Source organism: Maniola jurtina, chromosome 28 (assembly GCF_905333055.1).
Source record: "Maniola jurtina chromosome 28, ilManJurt1.1, whole genome shotgun sequence".
NCBI classification, from domain to species: domain Eukaryota; kingdom Metazoa; phylum Arthropoda; class Insecta; order Lepidoptera; family Nymphalidae; genus Maniola; species Maniola jurtina.
Window position 1 is genome coordinate 6,142,740 of NC_060056.1, and position 26,689 is coordinate 6,169,428.

The following is a 26,689-nucleotide window of genomic DNA, read 5'->3' on the forward strand; positions in this document are numbered from 1 at the left end:
GCAGGAGTATATAAGTATCAAAGAGTATATTTTGTGGTGCTCTGTGTAGCATAGAGTAGGATGTATATAGGGCCTATATACTATGTATACTAACTATGTATGTAGTATGTACCTAAATTACATACAATAGCACAAGACTAAAACAAGTTAAAAAATATTTTCGAATAGCGCATAAAATAAAAAAAATTATCAATAATTTCATGTACTTTAAAACCGCAATACATACCTAGAACTTTACATTTTTCAAAGCAAACTCGATTTGAAATAATTGAGTGGGTCTGCAGCAGGCGACATTTTTTCGAAGGTATTTGGATGTCTTTTCTATTCTTCTGAAGACTATTTTACTATAGTTAGAGGCAAACACTACAGTGGATTGGAGTAATCAAAGTTCTTGCTAAACATATTGATTCCTATTGTATTAGTTCACTGATAGAATAGCACGACCACTGCGGGGGTGTTATGTAGTCAGATGAGGCTTCAGGGGTTGGGTTCTTAGGGTGAGATTTATAAAGCGCACTTTGACTTTGCTCAGACTTAAGATTGAGTTAAAACGAGACAGATTTATGTGAGAGATATACATCTGTCTCGTTTTAACTCTGGCTTAAGTCTAAGCAAAGTCTGAGTGCGGTTTATAGATCTCACCCTTAGTTCATACCGTAGTCTTGCGTCGCTTGAGTTCATATTATCTGTAACTAGTGACCCGCAGCTTTGCACGACGAAAATGTAAATCCTCTTAAATTTCTATCCGGCTGAAATGGCTGTGTTCCTTGTCTTATTTTTTATTTATTTATTTTCATTCATATACAAGTAAGCCCTTCTTTCTTTCCTGCTTCTCTCTGGGCTGGTTTCCGCACTTAAACGTTTCCATCTGTTGTGCGTAAGTAAGCCCTTGCCTGGATCTCAGCTGGTGGTAAGTGATGATTCAGTCTTAGATGGAAGCGGGTGAACCTGTGATTACCTTGTCTACATTTTAAAGGGCACCTCTGTGCAAAGTTCTAGCATTCTAGGTCAGATGATTGGACTGGGTGTTGATGGGTCTGTCAGTGAGTTGAGACATTTCTTTTTATATAAATAATAGATAATGCTCGCAACTCCATCTGCATAGATTTAGGTATTTTGAAATCCTGTGGGAACTCTTTGATTTTCCCATATAAAAAGTAGCCTATGTCCTACCCTGGGATGTAAGCTAACGTTGTACCCATCAAAATCGGTTAACCTGCTGGGCCATCACAAGCTAGCAGACAGACAGACACACTTTCCCATTTATAATATTAGTATGGATATATTGATGATCACTAATTTTGTATCTTACAGGCATGGATACCTAACGGTTATTAAGACCTTAAATCAAAAGTAAGACAATGGCTAAAACAAAGCAGACCTTTGGAGAATATAAATGCAAAATATGCAGCAAGGTATGAAAAATTATACATTTTGAGTCAACATACAATATGCTGGGCCTATTTATTTATGTACTTGATGAAAAACTCTTAAAGTGTGCTTTTGAACATTACCGATTAGTCCAATACTAAATCTTAAAAATGCAATCATAGTTTCAGTTTTTTAACCACCCTCTAAAAAACCAGGCAAGTAAGAGTCAGACTTGCGCATTGAGGGTTCCATACTGGGGTATTTTTTCGACATTTTGCACGATAAATCAAAAACTATTATGCATAAAAATAAATAAAAATCTGTTTTAGAATGTATAGGTAAAGCCTTTTATTATAATACCCCACTTGGTAATTTGAAAATATAGTATTTTCAAATTACCAATTTGTATATGAACACATTTTTTTTGTGTGATGCAACCACAATTCACGGTTTTAGGATTTCATTTGTGCTATAAGACCTATCTACCTGCCAAATTTCGTGATTCTAGGTAAACGAAAGTACCCCATAGGTTTTTTGACAGACATGACAGATAGACAACAAAGTGATCTTATAAGAGTTCTGATTTTCCTTTTGAGGTACGCACCCTAAAAAGATGACTGTTTTGCTGACTGATCATACATGCCATAAACAATTTGTAGGTATTCTCAGAAAGAGGAGGCTTGAACCATCACTTGCAACTCCACACATCAGATAAACCATTCTCATGCAATAAGTGCACGTTCACATGCAAGACCAAGAAGTATCTACACCGACATGCTAACAGAGTCCACACAAAACGTGAAAAAGACAATGAATGTGATGTCTGTGGCAAGAAATTCCTTTTCAAGAGCCTGCTGGACAGGCATGTGTACATACATTCTGGTTAGTGTGCATTTTTCCAATTTTTTCCCAAAATATCCCAAATTTTTCCCAAGCAAAATATAAATAAATAAATAAAGAAAGCCTTTATTGCTGAATAAATTTACAATAATTAACTTAAGTCTCGCACTTTGGTTGTTTTGCAATCAGCGCGTCCTCCGACGCATAGGCCTCCTCCAGACATTTCCAAACGAGTCTATCCCGTGCTTGCCTCGTCCACAATGACCCAGCCGTCTTCTTTATATCATCGGCCCACCGCTTTCTTTGTCTTCCCTTTTTCCGCTTCGAGCCATCCCTAACTTCCCATTCTGTCATAGCTTGGGTCCATTTCTTTGACTTCTCTCGAAGCATGTGTCCAGTCCATCTCCATTTAAGTATTTTTGTTTGGACGACTACATCTTCCAGTTTAGTGATTCGTCTTATATCTTTGCATCTCTTCCTGTCCTTTCTAGTGAAGCCTAACATGCTGCGTTCCATACCTCTTTGGCAAGTCCTAATTTTTTGAAGGGTTTTCTGGGTCAACGCCCATGTTTGGCATCCGTAGGTCAGGGTAGGAAGAATGCAAAGGTTAAAGAGTTTTCTTTTTGAAGACATAGGGTGCTGGCAGTTCTTCATGATCTCTTTGAATGACCAATACTTTCTCCACGCGTTTGTTACTCTTCTTTCAATCTCTTGTTCCATTTGATTACTGAACGAAATAAGTTGACCAAGGTATACATATGAGTCTACGTATTCTATCTGTTCGCCCTCCAGTGATATTGTTTCAGTATTACCATTGGTCATAACCTTTGTCTTTGATTTGTTCATCGTCAGTCCCACCTTCCTACTGTTATCTGAGAGTTCTTGTAACATTTTCTGAAGAGTTGTAGATTTATCGGCAATAAGTATTAGGTCATCCGCAAATCGTAAGTGATTTAGTATAGTTCCATTAATATTGATTCCATAGTTCTGCCAGTCCATGTTTCTGAATACATCCTCCAAAACTGCTGAGAAAATTTTGGGTGAAAGCGGATCTCCTTGCCTGACTCCTTTGCGGATTGGGAATTCTTCTCCAATTTTTTCTAGTTTTATTTGGGCTGAGCAGTTGTTATATATGTTTCTCAGAATTCTTATGTATTTTCTCGCTACTCCTTGATTTTTTAAGGCTTTCCAGATACTATTATGTTCCAATGAGTCAAAAGCCTTAGTGTAATCAACAAATGCTAAATAAACAGTTTTATTATATTCTTGGCATTTTTCAATCAATTGCTTGACTGCATGCATGTGGTCTGCTGTAGAATAGCCTGCTCTAAATCCAGCCTGTTCTATAGGTTGCTGCTCATCAAGTTGGGTTGTTAACCTTTTTAAAATTATTTTCGAAAATATTTTATATAGATTTGACATTAGGCTAATTGGTCTATAATTGCCAATATCGTTTTTATCTCCTTTTTTGTAGATCAAAACAATAATACTCTTGACCCATTGGTCGGGAACTTTTTCTGATGTTAGGATTTCATTAAAAAGGGTTGATAATATTTTTAGATTCTCAGATAGGGTTGATTTGATTATTTCGTTTGATATATTGTCAGGTCCAGGGGATTTACCGATTTTCTGTGTTGCAACTGCTAGTTCAATTTCACTTTCCAGAATAGGTAGTATATCTGTATCATCGACTTCATCTAAGGATAGGTTTTCTGGTTCGCTATTTTGAATAGAGTACAGATGGGTATAATATTCGGTAGCTACGGTCATGATTGATTTTCTTTTCGTTTCCTGCTTGCCATGTACGTTTTTCATATGTGGAATCCAGTCTTTTTTGTCACTCAATTCTTTTAAAGCTTTTTTAATGCCTCCAGTTTTCGCAATATGATAGGTTATGCATTTCATCCTTCGTTTTAAATTGTCCTTTTTAAGGTTATGGCTAATTTGCTTGCTGATATTCGTAATATCTTTCCGAACTTCTATATTTCTCTTATTTTTTAACATTTCTTTCCTTTGTTGTATGAGATGACTTGTTTTTTCACTTATTTCAAGTTTATTGGTTTGTTTAATTCTTCGACATGTTTGTAATTTTTGAATTAAAGAGTCATAGATACTTTGAACCTTACTTTTCCCTGTTAAACTGTTTTGTGTTGGTTGTAATATGCTCAATAATTGTAAGTTATTGCCAAAGTTCCTTCGTGTTTTATTCGGTTCTTTTGCGAATAATGTCGCCCTGACCATTCTATGGTTGCTGTTAAAGTTTAGGTCATGCAGTATGCTTACGTCACAGAAAGTTTTTGGGTTGTTGTTAGCTATATAATCTATTTCATTTCTGTATTTACCATCAGGTGACGACCATGTCCATTTATTTTTTTGATTCTTTTTGAAGAAGCTGTTCATAAATGATAAATTATTTTCAAATGCCATATCTATCATTCTTTGTCCATTGTTATTTCGCAATCCACTACCAAATTTTCCTACGACTTTTCCTTCATTTTCCCTTTGTATTCCAATTTTTCCATTAAAATCTCCCATCACTATCATATTTTTGTGTGTTTCTTGAAGGGTTAGATTTAATTCATTGTAGAATGTATCTTTGTCAGATTTGCTGGCTGTTTCTGTTGGAGCATATATTTGTACAATTGACCATTTATTTTTATATCCAGGCAGATTTATATTGAGAACAGCAATTCTTTCTGATATACCTTTTAGTTCCTCTACGTATTTCTTCAAATGTTTTTTAATCAAAAATCCTACCCCAAACTGTCCCTTGGTTTCTCCTTTATAGTAAAAAATATAGTCTTCATATTCTTCTATGTTGTTTCCGATTCTTCGAACTTCGCTTAATCCTAGTATGTCCCACTTGATATTTTTCAAAGATAATTCTAGCTCAAGTAATTTTTCTGGCGTTCGTAATGATAAGGTATTAAGTGTGGCTATGTAGATTTTTTTGTCTTTTTTTGTACTCTTCTCGGTAGTACCTGGGTTATTTTTCTTTGTTTTGTACTCTGGAGGGTGATGGTCTCTAACCCCCACGGTGACCAACCGGGTTGGGGGGTTTGTGTTGGTGCTATATGATCTTAATGTTACTGTTGTATTATGTCCGTCTTCTTTCCGGTTACCAAAGTGCGCTATTTCCTACAATTTATTTTGTTCTGACAATGATTGTGACCTTGGTCTATACATTTTTTCGAAAGCATTTATTTTATTCAATTTTTTAGGAGCTGCCTTTACTATCTCTGATTCGGTTGCAGAAGCAGATGGAGAAGGAGAAGAAGAGCTTTCCCGCTCTAAGCAAAATATACTGGCTTTAAATTTGATATTTTCCTGGGTTTTATTCTATTTTAAGAATACCATCTAACAAGACTTGATGTGGACTGTGACATTTACACTAAATATTACTCAGAATAGTTTAAAATAGGATTCCATTCCATCAGCCTGTATACGTCCACTGCTGGACATAGGCCTATCCAAGAGCGCGCCACCAAAGACTGTCCTCCGCCTTCCTCATCCACTCGCTTGCCGCCACCTTTTTAAGATCTGAGATAAAATAAGATGAATTTTCCCAATTTTTCCCATGGGAAAAATCGAAAAACTAATTTTCCCATTACTTTTCCAGATGTCAGGCCATTCAAATGTGAAGTGTGCAATAAAGGATTCAATTCCAGGTACTCCTTGTCGTCACACAGGCATACACATACAGGTAAGTCCTCACTGCTAATATTTGACCTGGTTCCTCCTTCACCTTTCTAATATCGTACTCCAAGGCATCGTCAAGGTCTTTTTTTTTTTTTTTGTTGACGCTGGGGATTTTTTTTTTTTTTTTTTGACGCTGGGGAATGCATTTACGCATCTCCCCACGGAAGCTAGCCTGCCAGCCGTTAGTCAGCCAGCCAGCTGAGGGAGGGTATGTGGGACTCGCCGGCCGAGAGGCGACCGGAATACCCACTAAACCCCAGCGGCGCTACTGCGCGTCGCTTGGCGACTGGGTCACGGGAACGGCCGAAGCAAACAACCGCGACCCAGCCAGCGACGTCTGCCGAGGCAGACCCTCCACCGGGGACCTGCTCGGTCCCCACCAACGCACCTCCGGGACGCACCAACGAAGTACGTCCCCCGACCCCGGGACGCGCACGTCGCCCGTGTCCCATCCTACGCTTCGTCCACTGTGCCCTCTGCTAGTCAGAGGGACACGCGGAGAAACCTCCCCCCCTGCCAGGTCATTAGCCATAGCCAACAATATCTCCGAAGAGAAATTTTATTAGCCATGTTACCGGGGCGCACCGGCCCGAACACTGTTCTTCCCCTCGGACGCATCCAAAAGGGACCAGCAGCATCCAGGCACACTGGGAGGTTACCTGGCTGGCGCCCCATCGTCAAGGTCTGCACCTGTATGCTGTCAAAATTCCTCGGACACGTACGAAGCGATTTGCCTCCACGTTTCTTATTCAAACCAAATTTTCTTCCCTCCAATTAGAATATAGGGTACCTTCAAGTCAAGAGTGAATAGGCCTCTTCTAGGCAAGTGTGCTCCATCTTAGGCTGCATCATCACTTGCCAGCAGGTCTGATTGTAGCCAAGCGCTTTCGGAGATATGTGCGTTTTAAGCAATCTATACAAATATTATAAAGAGGTAACCTTTGTATTTTTGTATGTTTGTATTGAATAGGCTCAAAAACTACTGGACCGATTTCAAAATTTCTTTTACCATTACTTAGAGGGATTCTTCCGAATCCGTATAGGCTATATTTTATCCCGGAAAATAGAAAAAATAAATGTCCACCCGTGCGAAGCCGGGGCGGGTCGCTAGTTAAATATCACTTGCTTTAACAATGAAGACAAAAATTGTGAGGAAACCTGCAGGCCTGAGAGTTCTCCATAATATTTTTAACTGTTAGAAGTTCTTCAATTTACACCATGACTAAACCGTTCTCATATTGTGAGCAGATCTGCTAGTTGATTTGCTAACTCAGTGTCTAACATTGAATCATAGCCACCGAGGTTGGTTGGTTCTACATTGCTGCGTCACGGGGTGATATTAAAATATTGTTTCGAACAAAACCTTCAATGGATTAAAAAATGTGCTCAGTATTAGTCCAGCAATGGGTGAGATGATGATGATGAATCAAAAATATTTAATACTAGAGGATGCCCGCGACTTCGTCCGCGTGGATTTCGGTTTTTAAAGATCCCATGGGAACTATTTGATTTTCCGGGATAAAAAGTTGCCTATGTCAATAGCAGGAACGCAAGCTACCTCGGTTCCAAATTTCATGCAAATCGGTTGAACGGATGGGTATCTAGGAATCCCGTGGGAACTCTGATTTTCCGGGATAAAAAGCCTATGACCATCCCCGGGATATAAGCTAACTCTGTACCAAATTTCGTCAAAATCGGTTAAACTGTGAAAAATCGGGCCGTGAAAAAGTAGCAGACAGACAGACAGACACACTTTCGCATTTATAATATTAGTTGGATTTAATATAAAATGAAATCAAAATACAAGTTGATAATTTTTATTTCAAATCACAGTTATAGTACAACAATTCTAGTTAAATATTGCAAGTGGTTCTCATTCGTGATACAATCTTCTGGCTTCACGCATTGGCCTGAACTTTCCACAAATCTGTAAACAAGAGCCAATTAGTAACGGGTTGCGAAGCTAAAGTGCTAATGGACAGGGCACTAGTTCAAAAAACCGGCCAAGTGCGAGTCTGACACTCGCGCACCGAGGGTTCCGTACTTGAGTATTTTTTCCGACATTTTGCGAGATAAATCAAAAACTATTATGCATAAAAGTAAATAAAAATCAGTTGTAGAATATACAGGTAAATCCCTTTCATATGATACCCCACTTGGTATAGTTATCTTACTTTGAAAATTAAAACACGTTTTTTTTTTAATGATGTAACCACAAATTCGCGGTTTTCAGATTTATTCCTGTACTTGTGCTATAAGACCTACCTACCTGCCTTTCATGATTCTAAGTCAACGGGAAGTCCCCTATAGGTTTCTTGACAGACACGACGGACGGACGGACGGACAGACAGACAGACAGACAACAAAGTGATCCTAGGAACTCTAAAAATGATAAATTTCATTTCACTTTACAGGTGTATACCTCCTATACTGGCCATGCTCATGGTCGATAGCCCTAGCCTCCCTACCAGGCAATGTCACTTTAAGCACAACTGTTGAAACTGCAGCATTGTTCCTGCCTGGTGAGGGTTTGATGCGCGGGGCGGGATGCACCATGCAAAAATGATGATGATGAACTTACCCAGATTTACAGAAACATCCCGGTATAGATAGGGTCAGGCAGTGCCTGGACCTCAAAGTTATCACTTGTTTGTGTGCGTGTATTTTGTGTCGGTCAACAGACTTCCTCAGGTAGTTCAGAAGGTTGTTCACGTCGAATATGTTGTTCCTCAAATCCGTGTTCTTGCCGAAAATGTTCTCCAGAAGTATCTAGAATCAAGCTCATTTTTCACTATGGGATATAAATTATATTATAGTCCAATCAAAATGGATATTCAAGAATACAATAATTCGCATAGAGCCAAAAAACCGGCCAAGTGCGTGTCAGACTCGCGCACTGAGGGTTCCGTACTCGGGTATTTTTTCCAAAATTTTGCACGATAAATCAAAAACTATTATGCATAAAAATAAATAATAATCAGTTTTAGAATGTACAGGAAAAGCAATTTCATATGATACCCCACTTGGTATAGTTATCTTACTTTGAAAATTGAAACATATTTTAATTTTTTTTTTAATGATGTGACCACAAATTCGCGGTTTTCAGATTTATTTCTATACTTGTGCTATAAGACCTACCTACCTGCAAAATTTCATGATTCTAGGTCAACGGTACCCTATAGGTTTCTTGACAGACACGACGGACAGACAGACAGACAACAAAGTGATCTTATAAGGGTTCCGTTTTTCCTTTTGAGATATGGAACCCTGTAAATTGGGAACACCAAGTTTAAAAAATCTATTACAACTATGCTCCTGAGAAAAGCATATTATACAATCAAAGACTAGGTAAATGATAAAAAAGCGTGGATTTGACCTGCAGCTCGCTCACAGGTCAAATTAATTTTAATTTAATACACCAATTAATTTTATACATGGCTTAGTATTGTATATCAAATCTATGAAAAGAGCAACCGCCGAGTTTCTTGCTGATTCTTCTCGATAGGAAAGGCATTCCGAACCAGTGGTAAATTATTTTGACGATTCAAAAGCACTTGTAAAAGTTTATTTGATTAACAGGGCTCTCTCCGTCACTTACTCCATACAATTGTAGTTCCAATTTCATATGAATATTAAGCAACCAAAGTCCATGAAATGCAGACATTTTCTAGAAACTAATATCTGTGTCTGTGGTGTTTTAGGTTTTTCTAAAAATATGTAGTTTTAAAATTACAGGGGCTCAAAGATTTGTATGTGAATTTTTAAGACCGCGTAACTTTGAAGCCGAATATTTTAACGGAAATATGGAAAACCACAGGCATAGATATTAGTTCCCGGAACGTTTCTACAAAATTCCATTGAGTATGATTGGTTAGTATTCCAATGAGAGACGAACTACGTTTGTATGGAGCGAGTGACGGAGAGACCCCTCTTAAAAATCTATTCTAATCTTACAGGTGCACTTACCTCAGTCATTTCTTCAGTAAATCTAAACGAAGTATCAACATACTTATTCAATACATTTGTCATCACAGTTACAAATTTAGTATCGAAATTCGATCGCCTACCACATTTTCGCCTTACAACTTTACCCACTAGTAGATTCGGTTTGAAATTCTCAAGAAACCAGCATTTTTCATTCTCTTTATCAATGTGGTATTAATTGTGGTGGTCTCTCGGTTTAAATCATATTTAGTTGTGTTTACTATTGTTTTATTATCACTGTTACTTCTACGTAAGATTCCTTTAACATTTTTTATGTCTTCTAAAATTTTTAAACCAATATCGATTTTGTTATGATCTGCTTGAAGTTTCATATTTTTTTCGTTATATTTTGTTTTAACTGTGTTTTCTTTGACATGTGCAGTATTAGTATCGAAGTTTGCTTTGTTTTCTTTGTTAAATCCATTATTTTCATTTTTATTTAGATTTTCGTTAGTTTTAGATTTTTCTATTTCATTATATTCATCTCTATGTGCGAAATCTTTATATTTCATGGCATTCGCATCAAAATTAGCATATACTTCTATTTCATATTCCTTGTATTTTTCTTTATCTTCAATATCGGTATTCATTATTGGGTTTTTATCAACTCTTTGAACGTCTTTAGATTTTTCAGGATGATCATCAAACTTAGGCATTCTTTTTTCACTATCATCACTTACTGATGATTTTCTAGAATTTCGATTATAATTCACTTTAATATCATCAGTATAATCATTGCCATAGCCGATGAGTCTTTTTTTCAAATTTGGACGGCCGCTAAGTTGTTCCCTAATCGATCTCTTATAGTCGAGCATCATTAACCTGTAAAACATTTTTTATTTATTTATCTGACTAGCGCTTGGCTGCAATTAGACCTGGTGGCAAGTGATGATGCAGCCTAAGATGTAGCGCGCTTGCCTAGAAGTTGCCTATTCACTCTTGACTTGAAGGTACCCGTATTAATTAGAGGGAAAAACTGAATTATACTTGAAAATAGAATATTAATACTTGAAAAGAGCAACCGCCGAGTTTCTTGCTGGTTCTTCTCGGTAGGAACGGCATTCCGAACCAGTGGTAGATTATTTTGACGATTCGAAAGCACTTGTAAAAGTTTAATTGAATAAAAATATTTTGAATTTGAATTTGAATTATGCTTAAATGAACAAAATAAAATAATAACGTCAAGGTCTGCATCCGTACGTAGTCGAAATTCCTCAGACACGTACGAAGCGATTTGCTTCCTCGTTTCTAATCCTAACAGCTAGGATATGGAACGCCCTTCCGGCTTCAGTTTTCCCTTCCACTTTTAATTTGGGTGCCTTAAGTCAAGAGTGAATAGGCAACTTCTAGGCAAGCGCGCTCCATCTTAGGCTGCATCATCACTTGCTAGCAGGTCTGATTGCAGCCAAACGCTAGTATAATTATTAAAAAAAAAAAAATGATTCAAAACCACAAGTTTAAATAGTAAAAGATTGGTTAAATACTTTTTTTTCTCGTCTGGCTTTACAAAGATTAGCCAATGTCAAGTTTGTAGTTATTTGTAACAAGTTAGTTAAACTATACAAGTGTGGACCCCGTCTGTGCCGGCGCTCGCCGACATACGCACGGCACCCCCTTAGAGCGCTTTCCAGTCAGTTTTAACAAAAAAAAAAATATTCCAAAAAGGCAGAGCACGCCCGCCAGCCGACACCAACACAGACGAAGTCCGGTTAAATACTTACTTATGTATGGCATCTAAGACGTTGGCGCAGACAACGGGACAGCTATACCCCACTGGTACCCAGGGGTTCGCGTGCGAATCCTGGCAGAACACTCGCGCTTCTGGAACAAAAACCTCCTCATCAACCCATCGCCGGCTCACTACTGAGTACGGGTCTCCTCTCAAAATGTTACGTTTGGCTATAGTTCGCCACGATGGTCAAGCGCGGTTAGGGTCTTGGACTTTAAATTAAAAAAATTAAAAAAAATGAATTCTAGCCCTACAAACTACCGCTATACAATCATTTTATTTCCACAGTCCAAGACCATTTAGAATTCACACACGGGCGAGAATATTATGGAATAATAAAATAGTGAGCAAAAGAGCAGGCGGGTCACCTGATGTTAAGTGATTACCGCCGGCCAACATTTGCAGCAGTAGAACTTTCAGGCATTTTTTGGTCCGCCCCTTGAATAACCCCATGTTGTAAAAAAAATAGGTTTAAGTTTAGATTACGTTAGAATATTAATATAAGTAACTAGCTGACGCCCGCGACTTCGCCCGCGTGGATTTAGGTTTTTCGAAATCCCGTGGAAACTCTTTGATTTTCCGGGATAAAAAGTAGCCTATGTGCTAATCCAGGATATTATCTATCTCCATTCCTAGCCAAATCCATCCAGTAGTTTTTGCGTGAAGGAGTAACAAACATACACACACACACACACATACAAACTTTCGCCTTTATAATATTAGTGTGATAGTGTGATTGTCATTAAGGATGTTGCAATTTAAATAGCCAACAGCTAAAAAAAGTTGAAATTTAAAAAAAACCCTAATCTAGTGAAGGTTTCTCTTCACAAAAAGCAAGTTATATTTAATTGGTTGAAACGCATATTTCTCCAAAAAGTTAAAGTTAGGTAGAGATGTATAATATTTGGCCCAAAAAATCTTACCGACATCGAAAATATTGTAAATAATTACATAAAATGTAAAAATAATATGCCCATATAGAAGGAAATGATTTCTCATTATTTTAACGCAAAACTTTGTTTAGAGTTAAAAAACTGTAATAACCAATGTAATGTAAAAAATTAAACTTATGTTTTTCAAGCGGTTCAATCAGTATGTTTGTCCTTAAAATATAAACATTAGGTAAAGAACACAGATATGTATTTCTATGACATTTCTATGTCCTTATAATCAACGTTCTGGATTAAATTCTGGGCTAGATAAAGAAAACTATATTTTTTTAAGGATGATAATAATCTGTTCGTCCGTCTGTTGTCAGTGGGCTATATCTCGTGAACTGTAATAGGTAGAGTTGAAACACAAAATGTGTACCTATTTCTATTGCCGCTATAACAATAAACCGGCCAAGTGCGAGTCAGACTCGCATACTGAGGGTTCTATACTCGGGTATTTTTCCCATATTTTGCACGATAAATCAAAAACTATTATTATACATAAAAATAAATGATAATCTGTTTTAGGATATGTATAGATAATGCCCTTTTATATGATACCCCACTTGGTATAGTTATCTTATTTTGAAAATTAAAACACATTTTTTTTTCTAATTATGTAACCACAAATTCGCGGTTTTCAGATTTATTCCTGTATTTGTGCTGTAAGACCTACCTATCTGCCAAATTTCATGATTCTAGGACAACGGGAAGTACCCTGTAGGTTTCTTGACAGAGAGACAGACAGACAAACAGACAAGCAGACAACAAAGTGATCCTATTGGGGTTCCGTTTTTCCTTTTGAGGTACGGAACCCTAAAAAAAGTGCATGATCTTGTAGGATAGTACGGAACGCTTCGTGTGCAAGTCCGACTTGTACTTGGTTGGTTTTTTACAAAAAAAAAAATCTAGAATCAGATGGGGTTGGGTACAAAACTAGTCAAACCATAAAAGTTAATCATATGTAACTAAACATGCAATGACTGATTATTATTAGTGATTGCCGTAGTAACTTTTTAATTAGGTAAACGCACATGACTAATATACCCTGTTCCCAAAACCGGAGTTTAGATTTTCATCACCATTATTAGCTGATGGATGTCCACTACTGGACATAGATCCCCGCCACCTTCATGTCATCGGTCCAGCGGGCTGGAGGTCGTCCCACACTGCGCTTACCGGTACGCGGTCTCCACTCCAGAACACGTCTGCCCCATCGGCCGTCGGTTCTGCGACAGACATGACCTGCCCATTGCCACTTCAGCTTGCTAATCCTTTGAGTTATGTCGGTCGCTTTTGTTCTGCAAATTTCCTCGTTCCGGATTTTATCCCTGAGAGTGATATTAAACATAGCGCGGGCATCAGCCAGTAATTTTTTATAGACTAGCGCTTGGCTGCAATCATACCTGCTAGCAAGTGATGATGCAGCCTAAGATGGAGTGCGCTTGCCTAGAAATTGCCTATTCACTCTTGACTTGAAGGTACCCATATTAAAAGTGGGAGGGAAAACTGTTGCCGGAAGGGCGTATGTACGGATGCAGACCTTGACGATGGCTGGCAGTACGATGGTAGAAAGGTGAAGGAGGAACCAGGTCAAAGAGTTCTTGTGCATACTCTGCGAATTATTAAATTGTTGATGAGATGATGGTTATATTGAAGTTTATTGTTTCAGGTGCAAAACCATATAAATGCGACTACTGTGACTATGCGTGCCGGGATAACTCCACTCTACGAAAACATAAGGAAAGGCATACTGGCATCACTAGGCTGTACCAGTGCACCGCTTGCGATAAAAGGTATATATTCCTCATTTCTGAGGGTCTTAGCCCCATTCCAGAGAGCCAACACATGCCAAACCTTCACTTCGGCGGAGAGGGGCAGCGCACGCACAACAGACGGAAACGTTAAAGTGTGGAAACCAGCCCAGAGAGAAGAAGAAGATGCCAGACCTTTCTTTGCGTATTGTCTCTAACACAGGATGGAATGATCAGCGACTTTGAATTTTGGATCATGGTCGCTTTGAGAGAAACAGGTAATAAAGGTGTACAAAATGTTACGTCGAAGTATAAAGTCAATTTTTTTCATATTTTCTTTAGAATAATGTTAGAAATACAAACCACAAATTCGCGGTTTTCAGATTTATTCCTGTACTTGTGCTATAAGTCATACCTACCTGCCAAATTTCATGATTCTAGGTCAACGGGAAGTACCCTGTAGGTTTCTTGACAGACACGACGGATGGACAAACAGATAGACAGAGAGACAGACAGACAACAAAGTGATCCTATAAGGGTTCCGTTTTTCCTTTTGAGGTACGGAACCCTAAAAAATCATCGCAGCATTGGAAGACAACCAAGACCGCAGCGTGTGGACATCCCTACAAGACACCTATGTCCAGCTGTCCAGCTGTGGGCGTCTATCGGTCGATATATCCATATAGTGATGATGATGATGATATTATATGGTTCAGAATAATTGTTTCCATTTCAGTTACAAAACTAAGAGTGTGCTAAAAATGCACATCGCTGAGGTGCACATGGCAGTGGATATCAAGACGATGCCATGTTCGGAGTGTGGCAAGATGTTTAAGTGCTTGAAAACCTTGAATAACCATGTTGTAAGTACAATATTTTTTTTAAGAATATTAGCCATGCTAGGCTAATACTCCCCTTTCCCCTCCAACTAAGCGTGAAGCTTGTGCCAGGAGTGGGTACGACAATAGTGCAACGGGTGGGGTTTGAACCGCCGACCTTTCGGAATTCAGTCCGCTGCTCAACGTTGAGCTATTGAGGCTATTATATATTGTAAGGACAGTGTGATGACGTATGGATCCGAGACATGGTCGCTAACTATGGGCCTCATAATAAAGCTCGGAGTCACTCCGCGGGCGATGGAGAGAGCTGTGTGCGGAGTTTCTCTATGTGATCAAATCAGAACGACGCAGCAGTGACCCCGCGGCACCTATCTACGCAACGTTTGTTAATAGTCGTCTCTAGCGTCAGTCACATGTTTTATTTGCAATACATTGCAAAATACAGGGTTTTTTGGTATGTTAACAGAAATCATTGATATCACGCTTTTGCTAGCGTTCTAACACCTGTATATTTATTTATTTTTGTTTTCTGCAGAGATTGTCCCACCTGAAGTTATACAAGTGCAAATGTGAAATTTGTGGCATCACTTTATCGAACAAATACAATATGAGATCGCACCTCACTAGTCATATCGACTATCGACCTTTCAAATGCAGCTTTGAGGGCTGTGACAAGCGTTTTAAAGACAAGGTTAGTTCTTGCCCCCGTCCTTGAAAGAATCCTTACTCTTTTCAAAACATCGCTTAAAATTCACCATCAGAAGTAAAATAGTGTGAGATGGAATAGGTCAGCGCCATCTATCGGTAACTAAGACAATTAACAATGTTAACAAAGACCTTAATTAACTTAAGATACCACTCTATCAAACTGTATGTCAATGCAGTGAATTAACCATAAGACTGAATTCATATAAATCACGTTATTCGAGTAAATACAATATTAGAACGCACCTCACTAGTCATATCGACTATCGACCTTTCAAATGCAGCTTTGAGGGCTGTGACAAGCGTTTTAAAGACAAGGTTAGTTGATGCCCCCGGCCTTGGAAGGTTCCTTTCTTAACTCTTTTCAAGGCATCATTCAAATCAATCTTTCCATGAACCGTACGGAAGTAAAATAGTGTGAGACAGAATAGATCGGCGCCATCTATCGATAAATGTTAACAAAATTTATAGTTAAGACATCTCTTTGATTGTATAGTCAATTCAGTCAGTTAGTCATAAGAATTCACCAACGTTATCAAGATGGTACTGTACTGTGAGACAGATCTATAGAGCGCACTTTGACTTTTCTCAGACTTAAGACACTGTTAAAACGAGACAGCGCTATACAGCTGGCGTAAAGCTGTCTCGTTTTAACTGAAACTTAAGTCTAAGCAAAGACAAAGTGCACTCTATAGATTTCAACCTTAGAATCCTTAGATCATCCTGAGTAACTGATAAATAAAACAAATCAATATGGTGGCCGTATGGCACCAAAAAAAAATTGTTTAAATATTTTAACTTAATAAATACTAGACATATTGCAGTGCAAGCCGCAGTCGGATTTTTTTGAAAACTTTTTAAATTGTTTTTTTTTTTCAGTGCGGTCTCAAAAAACACACGATTATCCACTACCCTGAGAAACATTTTGAATGCAGCATTTGCAAGAAAAAGTTTTCAAGATACCATCGGATGATCGAACATAAGAAACAACATAAGGCCAAAAAGAAGTGCGTCTTCTGTGATTACTGTGGTAAAGGGTGAGTACTGAGTATTATAAAAATTACTTCAAAAATGTGAAAACTAAAACCCCACTACGATTGTCTTAATAAAAGCTGAAATATTATAGTAAAAGTGTTTTTCTGTTGCTTGGTGTATTTTAATGTTGTAGTACATATTTTATTTTTTGATGTAACATCCATTATTTTCGTATAAAATATAGCTTATGTCACCTGGACCTTTACAACGAATCAATTGACACCTACTTCATTAAAATCGGCCCAGTAGTTTAGGCGAAGTTTAGTTTAGGCCACAGAATCTGGATACAAACATACATACATAGTCTGCTAAAATCATAACCCTTCCTTTTGGTTTTAGTCGGGTAAAAAAACCGGCCTAAAAGAACCCTAATAAAAGTAAATATTTATTGTTCCCCTGTTTCAGTTTCTACAGCAAAAGCTATATATATTCACACATAACTAAGAAACATATGTACAGAAAGCAATACATGTGTGATTTATGTGATTTTAGCACATACAATAAGCCAAGTTTAGTGATGCATATCAAACATGGACACGTCTCGGAAATGGTACGTATATTATGAAAAGGAATTATAGGAATTATGAACAGGTTTGGTTGGGAATTATGGGCAGGTAAGATTGAGAATTATGGGCAAGTTTGATTAGGAATTGTGAGTGAGTTTGATTAGGAATTATGGGTATGTTTGAGAATTATGGGTAGATTTGATTTGGAGTTATGGGCACCTATGTTTGAAAATTATAGGTAGATTTGATTAGGAATTATGGGTATGTTTGAGAATTATGGGTAGGTTTGATTAGGAATTATGGGTAGGTTGGATTAGGAACTATGGGTAGGATAGATTAGGAATTATGGGTAAGTTTGAGAATTATGGGCAGGTTTGATTAGGAATTATGGGTATGTTTGAGAATTATGGGCAGGTTTGATTAGGAATTATGGGTAGGTTGGATTAGGAACTATGGGTAGGATAGATTAGGAATTATGGGTATGTTTGAGAATTATGGGCAGGTTTGATTAGGAATTATGGGTATGTTTGAGAATTATGGGCAGGTTTGGTTAGGAATAATGAGCAGCTTTGGCTAAGAATTATGGGTATGTTTGATTAGGAATAACGGGCAGATTTTGGCCAAGAATTATGGGCAAGTTTGGACTGGGAATTATGGGCATTTTTGACTTATACATTTTACTTACAGGACAGGAAGTGTAAAATATGCAAGAAGACGTACAAAAAACATATATATTTGAAACTGCATTACTGGAATACACACAGCATCAAATACAAACTCAATAGAGTCAAGTAAGTTATTAAAGGGTAAGCCTAGTCATTAGAGGCTTTGCACACCACGTTTTTTAAACGCGCCGTTGACGCGCGTTTGTAGCGATACAGTCGCAAAACGCACGCGAGTCAGATCTCTCTCAACAACAAAGTCAGAGACAACAAACTGCTCTGTAGGATAAAAGCGCGCCGTCGACGCACGTTTCTAAAACGCGCGTCAACGGCGCGTTAAAAAACGCGGTGTGCAAAGGCCCTTAGATTTAGGTTGAAATCTATAGAGTTGGTTTCAGTTAAAACGAGACAGATTTATGCCGGTGGTATAACGCTGTCTCGTTTTAACAGTGTCTTAAGTCTGAGCAAATTCAAAGTGCACTCTATAGATCTCAGCCTAAGTTTTCAGTGTTATGTGTATTTTTACCCGACTGCGGCAAAGCCAAAAGGAAGAGTTATGATTTTAACAGTCTATGTATGTATGTGTGTATGTTTGTATCCAGATTCTGTGTGCCATCGTAGCACCTAAACTACTGGGCCGATTTTGATGAATGAGGTGTCAATCGATTCGTCGTAAAGGTCCGGGTGACATAGGCTATAATTTATACCAAAAAAATTGACCTAACGGATGTTACATGAAAAAAGTGGGGGTCTCCCAAAATTTTTTTCTCTATTATATCGAGTGGGGTGTCAAATGAAAGAGGAAAAAATGTTGAGTTCATAAATATAAATGTCCTACAACATTAAAATATACCAAGCGACAGAAAAACAATTTTACCATAATATTTAGCGTTTATTAAGACGATCGCAGTCGGGTTTTAGTTTTCAACTTTATCTTGTGAAAAATTAAATATCACTTGCTTTAACAGTGAACTGACTTTAGAGTTAGACTTTTTGATTTAGAAGCTTGAAATTTTGACAGTAGTCCACGACTTCATGAACCCGTGGGAACTCCTTGATTTTCTGGGACAAAAGTAGCCTATGACCATCCCTGGGATGCAAGTTATCTCTGTGCCTTTCGTCAAAATCGGTTAAACGGATGAGCCATGAGCAGCTAGCAAACAGACAGACATACTTTCGCATTTATAATAATAGTATGGACTAGCTGTGCCCGCGACTTCGTTCGCGTGGAATGGCTCTCAGCGCGCTATAGCCACGGACGCTCAGGCGCGAGGCGTGTAGTACGTACTCTGTACGTTAAAAATGTTCGCCGTGATTCTTTAAATTGACATAACTTTTTTATTTACGAACCGATTGACATGAAATAAACACTAAATGTTAAGTGAAGCTTACTACAATATATTAGTGAAAACCGTATCTCAATCGAATAAGCCGTTTCTGATATTAGCGTGCACAAACACACAGACAAACTGACAAAAAAAATTAATTACAATTTCGGGTTCGGCATCGATATAATAACAACCCCTGCTATTTTTTTTTATGTATTTCCATTGTACAGACACCACTTTTCTACAATTTTATTATATGTATAGATTACTCAGTAGTATGTTATCAATATTAATAATTTAACTTTTTTTTTTATCAACAGTCTAAAGAAACCCAAAAAGAAAAAGATTAATAATATAATAATAGAAGAAAATTCAGAAACTGGTCTGAAAGAAATTGAATTGCTGCATGAAATCAAAGTTGAACAAATGAGTGGTAAGTGTGAAAGAATAATATTAATTCTCACTCTCTCCAACACTTTCTATCTCTCTCTTTACGACTTATTCCTCATCGCTTATATGAACAAAATCTAGGTATATCTATCTAGGTAATAGATAAGTATATCTAAAAAATCGGTCAAGTGCGAGATCGACTCGCACGCGAAGGGTTCCGTACTTACCATCGTACAAGAAGAAATAACACTTTTTAGTTTTTTTAGGGTTCCGTACCTCAAAAGGAACAAGTGTAAATTAAAAATTTATAACACCCCCAACAAGTGAAGATTATAGTAACTAGAAAAAAGCTGATAACTTTCAAACTGCTAAACCGATTTTCTTGGATTATAGCTAAGAACACTCTCGATCAAGCCCACCTTTCAAACAAAAAAACTAAATTAAAATCGGTTCCTTAGTTTAGGATCTACGATGCCACAGACAGATACACAGATACACAGATACACACGTCAAACTTATAACACCCCTTTTTTTTGGTCGGGGGTTAAAAACGGAACCCTTATAGGATCACTTTGTTGTTTGTCTGTCTGTCCGTCTGTCGTGTCTGTCAAGAAAACTTGTAGGGTACTTCCCGTTCACCTAGAATCATTAAAGGCAGGTTGGCAGGTTTTATTAACCGTGAATTTGTGGTTACATCACAAAAAAGTTGAAATGTTTCAATTTTCAAAGTAAGATAACTATAGCAAGTGGGGTATCATATGAAAGGGCTTTACCTGTATGTTCTAAAACAGATTTTCATTTATTTTTAGGCATAATAGTTTTTGATTTATCGTGCAAAATTTCGAAAAAAATACCTGAGTAGGGAACCCTCGGTGCGCGAGTCTGACTCGCACTTGGCCGGTTTTTTGTCTGCTTGCATTATCCTTCTTCACTATAATAAGTAATTATTTGTATGGACTTCGTCTGTGTTGGTGTTAGCTGGCGGGCGTGCTCTGCCTTTTTGGTGTGTTTATTTTTGTTAAAACTGACTGGAAAGTGCTCTAAGGGGGTGCCGTGCGTGTGTCGGCGAGCGCCGGCACAGAAGGGGTCCTTACTTGTATAGTTTAATTGTTACAAATTACTAAAAACTTGACATTGGCTAATCTTTGTAAAGCCAGACGAGAGAGAAAAAAAAATATTTGTATTATCATGTTTTAAGATACGGAAGAAATGAAAGATGGAACGCAGTATTCAATGGGTGTTTTGAGTGAGGACATAAATCGAGCAATCTCAGAAAAAAATGGCGTCACACCAGATACGTTCAAGGATTTGTTTATAGAACATATTATTATGCCGTCCTCTTCAAATGGTGAAGGTAATTGCTGTTCCGTCTGGTGGAAGGCTTCGGCCGTGGCTAGTTGCCACCATACCGCCAAGCGATTAAGCGTTCCATTACGATGCTGTGTAGATAACAAAGGGGTATGGGTTTAGTAAAAACTGATATATCCCTTCCAGGTTAGTCCAACCCATCTTAGACTGCATCATCACTTACCACCAGGTGAGATTGCAGTCAAGGACTAACTTATATCTGTGTAAAAAAAAAGCAATTCAGAAAACAATGGTGCCACACCAGATATGTTCAAGGATTTTTTTAAGAACACATTATTATGCCGTCCTCTTCAAATAGTGATAGTAAATTCTGTTCCGTCTGGTGGGCGGCTTCGGCCGTGGCTAGTTACCACTAGAGGTGTTTTGAGAAAGGAATTAAGTTGCGCAATTTTTTTTTTTTGTGATTTCAGAAACCCAACGAAAAGAGACAGACATATACGTAGATGTAACATGCCAGAAAGAGGCAGAGAGAGTCAGGGCGGAAATGCTGGAGAGATGGAAACCAAATGCGGGTGTGAAACCCTTTATACGATTGAAAAGACATTATGACGGAACCATCAAAAACAATTCGAAAACAATTAAAAATGGTATGTTATGTATACTTCCCATACTAATGTCACAGAATCACATCACACTTCACACTATAATATTATAAAAGCGGAAGTTTGTATGTGTGTGTGTGTGTGTGTATGTTTGTTACTCCTTCACGCTAAAACCACTGGACGGATTTGGCTGAAATTCGGAATGGAGATAGATAGTATCCTGGATTAGCACATAGGCTACTTTTTATACCGGAAAATCAAAGAGTTCCCACGGGATTTCGAAAAACCTAAATCCACGCGAGCGAAGTCCGTCCCCGGGAAGTTAACTCTGTACCAAATTTAGTCAGCCGTGGCCGTGAAAAGGTAACAGACAGACAGATAGACAGACACACTTTCGCATTTATAATATTAGTATGGATTAATAACATGACTTTGGGTTTTACAGAAAAAATTGAAGTCACAGTATTTAGTGAAAACGAATCTAATGTTCCAATCCGTGAAGAAGTGTCTCGAAGAATAGAAGTAAATAGAAAAAATACGAAGAAAAGCCGTTTCGTAAATTATTGTGACAAAATAAGTGAGATACTCGAAAAATTCAACAATGAAAATCTGCGTGAAGATGAAAAAATCTCAAAAATTAATCACAAAATCTCAAAAATTGGTGAGCAAATCCAGAATAATATAGAAAAGGATAGTGTTCACCATAAAAAACAGATTATAAAAAAACTGAATAGAGCATTAGCTAAATATAATAATTTAGTGAAAAAAGTGAGTGATATTCACAACAAAGAACCAGAGTCATCACCTGAAAATGTTGATACAACAAATGATGTATTACATAGAGGTGATAATGGTCTAACATCGATTGGTGATGAACATAGACAAAATAATGAGAACAATGGTGAAGTAACATCAACTAATATTCACTATGTAATAAAAAGAAATGATGAACGTGAACAAGCATCAATTGGTGATGAAAATAAACAAAACAGTGAATACAATTGTGAAAAGGCGTCATTGGAAAATGATGCAAATAAAAGTGGGGACATGACAACTGAAGTTATCAAAAAGGATGAATGTAAGAAATTGAGTGATGAACTGACGTCATCAGAAAATGCAAATAGAATTGATACTATGATGGAGAAAATTGATGACGATTTTGCATCGATTAGTGATGAGAATAGACAAAATAATGAATACAACTGTGAAAATAGAAGTAGTGATGTACAGAAATGTGATGATGATTGTACATCGATTGGTGATGAGCATAATATTGAATACAATGGTGCATTAACAGAATGTGGTGAAAATAGAAATTATGATATGTTCGAAACAGGTGATGATGATCTGACATCAATTGAAGAGCATATACACAATGAATACAATAATGAAATAACTTCATCAGTGAATGATGAAAATAGTGGTGATGTGACCCAAATAAGTGTTCAGGCTTCTACAGGGGGTGATGATTTTAAGCAATTGAATGCTGAAATGGAATTAGAAAATGATGAGATTATTGTTTGTATTGTGATGGCGAAAGGCAATGATCTATCATCTATTGATGATGATAGACACAATAGTGATGGGGGTATAAATTTGCTTAATAAAGTAGAGAATTTTGATAAACAAGCATTGATAGGTCATGAAAATACGACGTACAGTGATGTTTATAATGAATTAAATGATAAATTACAATCATCAGAAAATGATACAAGTATTTTTGACTATGTCATAGAGAAAAGTGAGGAAGTATCAATAGGGGATGAAATTACTGAAAACTGTGATCTTGAAAAATCAAACGATGAAATACGATTATCCCAAAATGGTGAAAGAAGCTGCAATGTGACTAAAACATGTGATAATCAAGTTTTAATGGGTGATGAAAGTATACTAAATAGCAATGATTTTAAGAAGTTAGAATGTGAAATATCTTTCAAAAGTAATGAAAGTGGTGAATTAATTAAAATAGGTGATAATCATGCAACATTGGGTGATGAAAATAGTCAAATTGACGCGTGTACTGGAAATGATGAAAACATTACAGTTGATAATTTAGTTTCAGAACAAGTAAATATAGAAAACATTATAGGAGAAGTAAATCAGTTAAATTCTAGTGAAAATGGAATACTTTATGAAAACAGTCTGGCCGAATTAGTGAAACTTAGAAAAAGGAAATGTGTTAAAAATGTAACAAGTATTAGTTATATAGATGGCACAGATAATGAAGAACTTGTTTATATAAATAACATCAAAGACATAGATGGTATCATTAAAGAAATAGATAATATGATAGCGTTGATAGAAAATAGAAATCCAGAAACTTTGAATAATTCAGAAAAATTAAAATCAGTTAAAAGGAATAGAAAACCTAGAAAGAAGCGATGTAAACGAAACATTAAAGAGAAAGTTAATACAAAATCTGGAATTAATAAAATACCTAAAATTAAAGTAGAAAAAATTATAAATAATGATGAATTGGAGAAAAGAAATGATGAAATAGTACCGACCGATGGTGAAAAAATACCATCGACCGAAAATGATGAAACTTTCAACAATAACCAATCAGATTTTCAAGAGATATCTATTGAAAACTATTTAGAAGAAGGAGATAATAATAAATATTGGATTAGACGAAGCATTAGAAACCGAAATAAAAAAAATTATACTGATTTCGTTAGTCATAATGATTTTGACAGTGACAATGATAGAGATCAAGATTTCGTGCCCAATGGTGATGATGAGGACGAATCAGGTGATGAAATGAAAAATAAATCGGATAAATTCAAACTCAATACTCATCAATGTTATGTTTGCTTCAAGGTAAGTTTTAACCGGTGTTCGAGCCGAAAAGTTTGTAAGTTTTGAGTAATTTAATATCACTTGCTTTAACGGTGAAGGAAAACATCGTGAGGAAACCCACATGCCTGAGAGTTCTCCATAATGTTTTCATGGTGTTTGAAGTAGTATGCTATAACAATACTACCGCCTAAGTTACTTCTAGATAAAGTAACTTTCTAATGGTGAAAGAATTGTTTAAATCGATCCAGTAGTTTAAAACCTTAAACCTAACCAAATCCAATAAACTTATTGATTGCAAACAAATCTTTTCTCTTTATAATATAAAGTGTAGATTTTATTGTTATTGAAAGGTTTACTAGCGATTTAACATATAAACTTAATAACTATAACTTAATAAATACATTGATTTTTCTATCATACTTAACTATGTTAAATCATTTAAAAGTAAACACTGCTTGCTAATCCGTACAAACACCAGAGTTACAAAGAGGATATATATATGTCTGTATGGCTAAATATAGTAATTTAGGGAATATTAATGCTAGTTTCAGAGTTTATCGATTGCAAACAAACAAATCTTTTTTCTTTATGATATAAAGTATAGATAAAGCTTGTTTTCTATTTTTCAGCTTTACCAAACTAAAGAAAAACTCATAGACCACTGCAAGGAACATTTTGACATTTGCAATCCAAAAATGCTTAAGAAATGTCCTTTCTGTGAATATGTTACTAACTTAGACTTGGTCAAACACGTACGTTTAATACACAAAGTAAACTTAAACTATCTTTACGGAACTCTAAAAGACAGGAAGAACAATAATTGTAACAAGTCCAGATTTTATTTCAATGTTGAAAATAATCTAGTTGATGAAGTAGAAGTTATTCCGAGTATACCTAATTTGAATAGACAAGCATATTTGAAAATAGATAGGAGGAGGCGTGAAAAAAACGATAAGGAAGTAAAAAAGGCGAAATTAGTCAAAAAAGATACGGGGTGGATTGTCGAAAAAGTGCTCATAAATACGAAAAAAGAGAATTATGTTTTACCCGATAAAGTTGAAGAGTTACTCAAAAATAAGGAAAAAGCATCCAAAAATGATGAAAATGACAAAAGTGGGGAAAATAATAGTGAAAAAGAACCAGAAAGTGATGAAGATGCAAGAAATGATGATGAAGAAGACCCAGAAAATGATAAAGATGTCGAAAATAATGAAGAACAACTGGAAAAAGATAAAATTGATAACAAGAATGATGGAACGGAATCAAACAGTGATGATTATTGTGCAAAATTGCAAAGATTGTATCGGATTGCAAAGACAAATGGTCAGAAAATGCTTTTCCCATGCAACCAATGTGAAAAAATATGTCAAACTTTAAGTGCTTTGAAGTTACATTCACGAAGACATGATCCTAATGCTAAACCTTTCAAGAAGAAAGTATGGAAACACAAGCTTAGTGAAGATGAATTGAAAAAATTGCAGGAAAGTAAGGAAAAAAGCAAAAAAATAACTAAAAACATCAAAAATAGATACGAAAAACCAAAACCGATTGTGAACAAGCATAAATGCGACCCGAAATTGAAAGATTTCTACGAAAAAAATATCAAAGGTGGCGATATAGAATTTTGGCAGTTTTTGAAAATTTTCAACAAAATGTCCCGTGAAAACGTCAACGATTTTTCCGATTTGGAAAACCGCACTGAATTTGGAATTCATTTCATCGATCCAAAGTTGAATCCCTCAAAAGAAGTTAACAGTTCAACCTGTCAAGATTTCAATTCAAAAAAATTGGGTAGTTCTAATTCAAAAACTAAAAAAAGTAAATCAAAAACTTTAGGTGATGAAATGGGTACCCCCATTAATAAAATGAGAAAAGATAATAAATTCAAAAGAACCATATTAATAAGTGAAAAAGAATTCTTGAGAAGAAATGCAATAAAAGATATTCTTAGAAAGAAAAATATTAGGAAATGCAATACAAATACATAATATTATCTAGTCTCTATGGTTTATCACAAAACTCAATACACAATTTTTAACCCCAGACCCAAAAAGGAGGGTGTTATAAGTTTGACGTGTGTATCTGTGTATCTGTCTGTAGCATCGTGGCTCCTAAACTAATGAACCGATTTTATTTTAGTTTTTTGTTTGAAAGGTGGCTTGATTGAATGTGTTCCTTCCTAGCTATAATCCAAGAAAATCGGTTT

General features: G+C 36.6%; 2 protein-coding genes across 3 annotated transcripts; one reads left to right on the forward strand and one right to left on the reverse strand.

The window, feature by feature from the left end:
* Positions 1 to 106: 106 nt before the first annotated feature.
* On the forward strand, positions 107 to 26,481 carry LOC123879341 (uncharacterized protein PF11_0213-like). Of its 2 annotated transcripts, XM_045926994.1 has the most exons (16): positions 107 to 304; positions 1,315 to 1,415; positions 2,031 to 2,253; positions 5,831 to 5,914; positions 14,228 to 14,351; positions 15,046 to 15,172; positions 15,684 to 15,839; positions 16,733 to 16,890; positions 17,294 to 17,438; positions 18,082 to 18,185; positions 19,705 to 19,817; positions 20,973 to 21,128; positions 21,553 to 21,729; positions 22,130 to 23,451; positions 23,488 to 24,504; positions 25,113 to 26,481. In XM_045926994.1, exons 2-16 carry the CDS (start codon positions 1,362 to 1,364, stop codon positions 26,469 to 26,471), a joined length of 5,319 nt encoding a protein of 1,772 aa, XP_045782950.1. In that variant the 5' UTR covers positions 107 to 304; positions 1,315 to 1,361; the 3' UTR covers positions 26,472 to 26,481. The 2 variants fall into 2 exon arrangements, with proteins under 2 accessions (XP_045782950.1, XP_045782949.1); XM_045926993.1 differs by having other exon boundaries at positions 22,130 to 24,504.
* Positions 7,725 to 9,998, reverse strand: LOC123879371. Its single transcript, XM_045927041.1, has 3 exons — positions 9,877 to 9,998; positions 8,492 to 8,679; positions 7,725 to 7,837 (listed from the first exon to the last, which is right to left on the reverse strand). The coding sequence occupies exons 1-3, from the start codon at positions 9,937 to 9,939 to the stop codon at positions 7,744 to 7,746; spliced, it is 345 nt and encodes a 114-aa protein (XP_045782997.1). The 5' UTR covers positions 9,940 to 9,998; the 3' UTR covers positions 7,725 to 7,743.
* Positions 26,482 to 26,689: the final 208 nt, after the last annotated feature.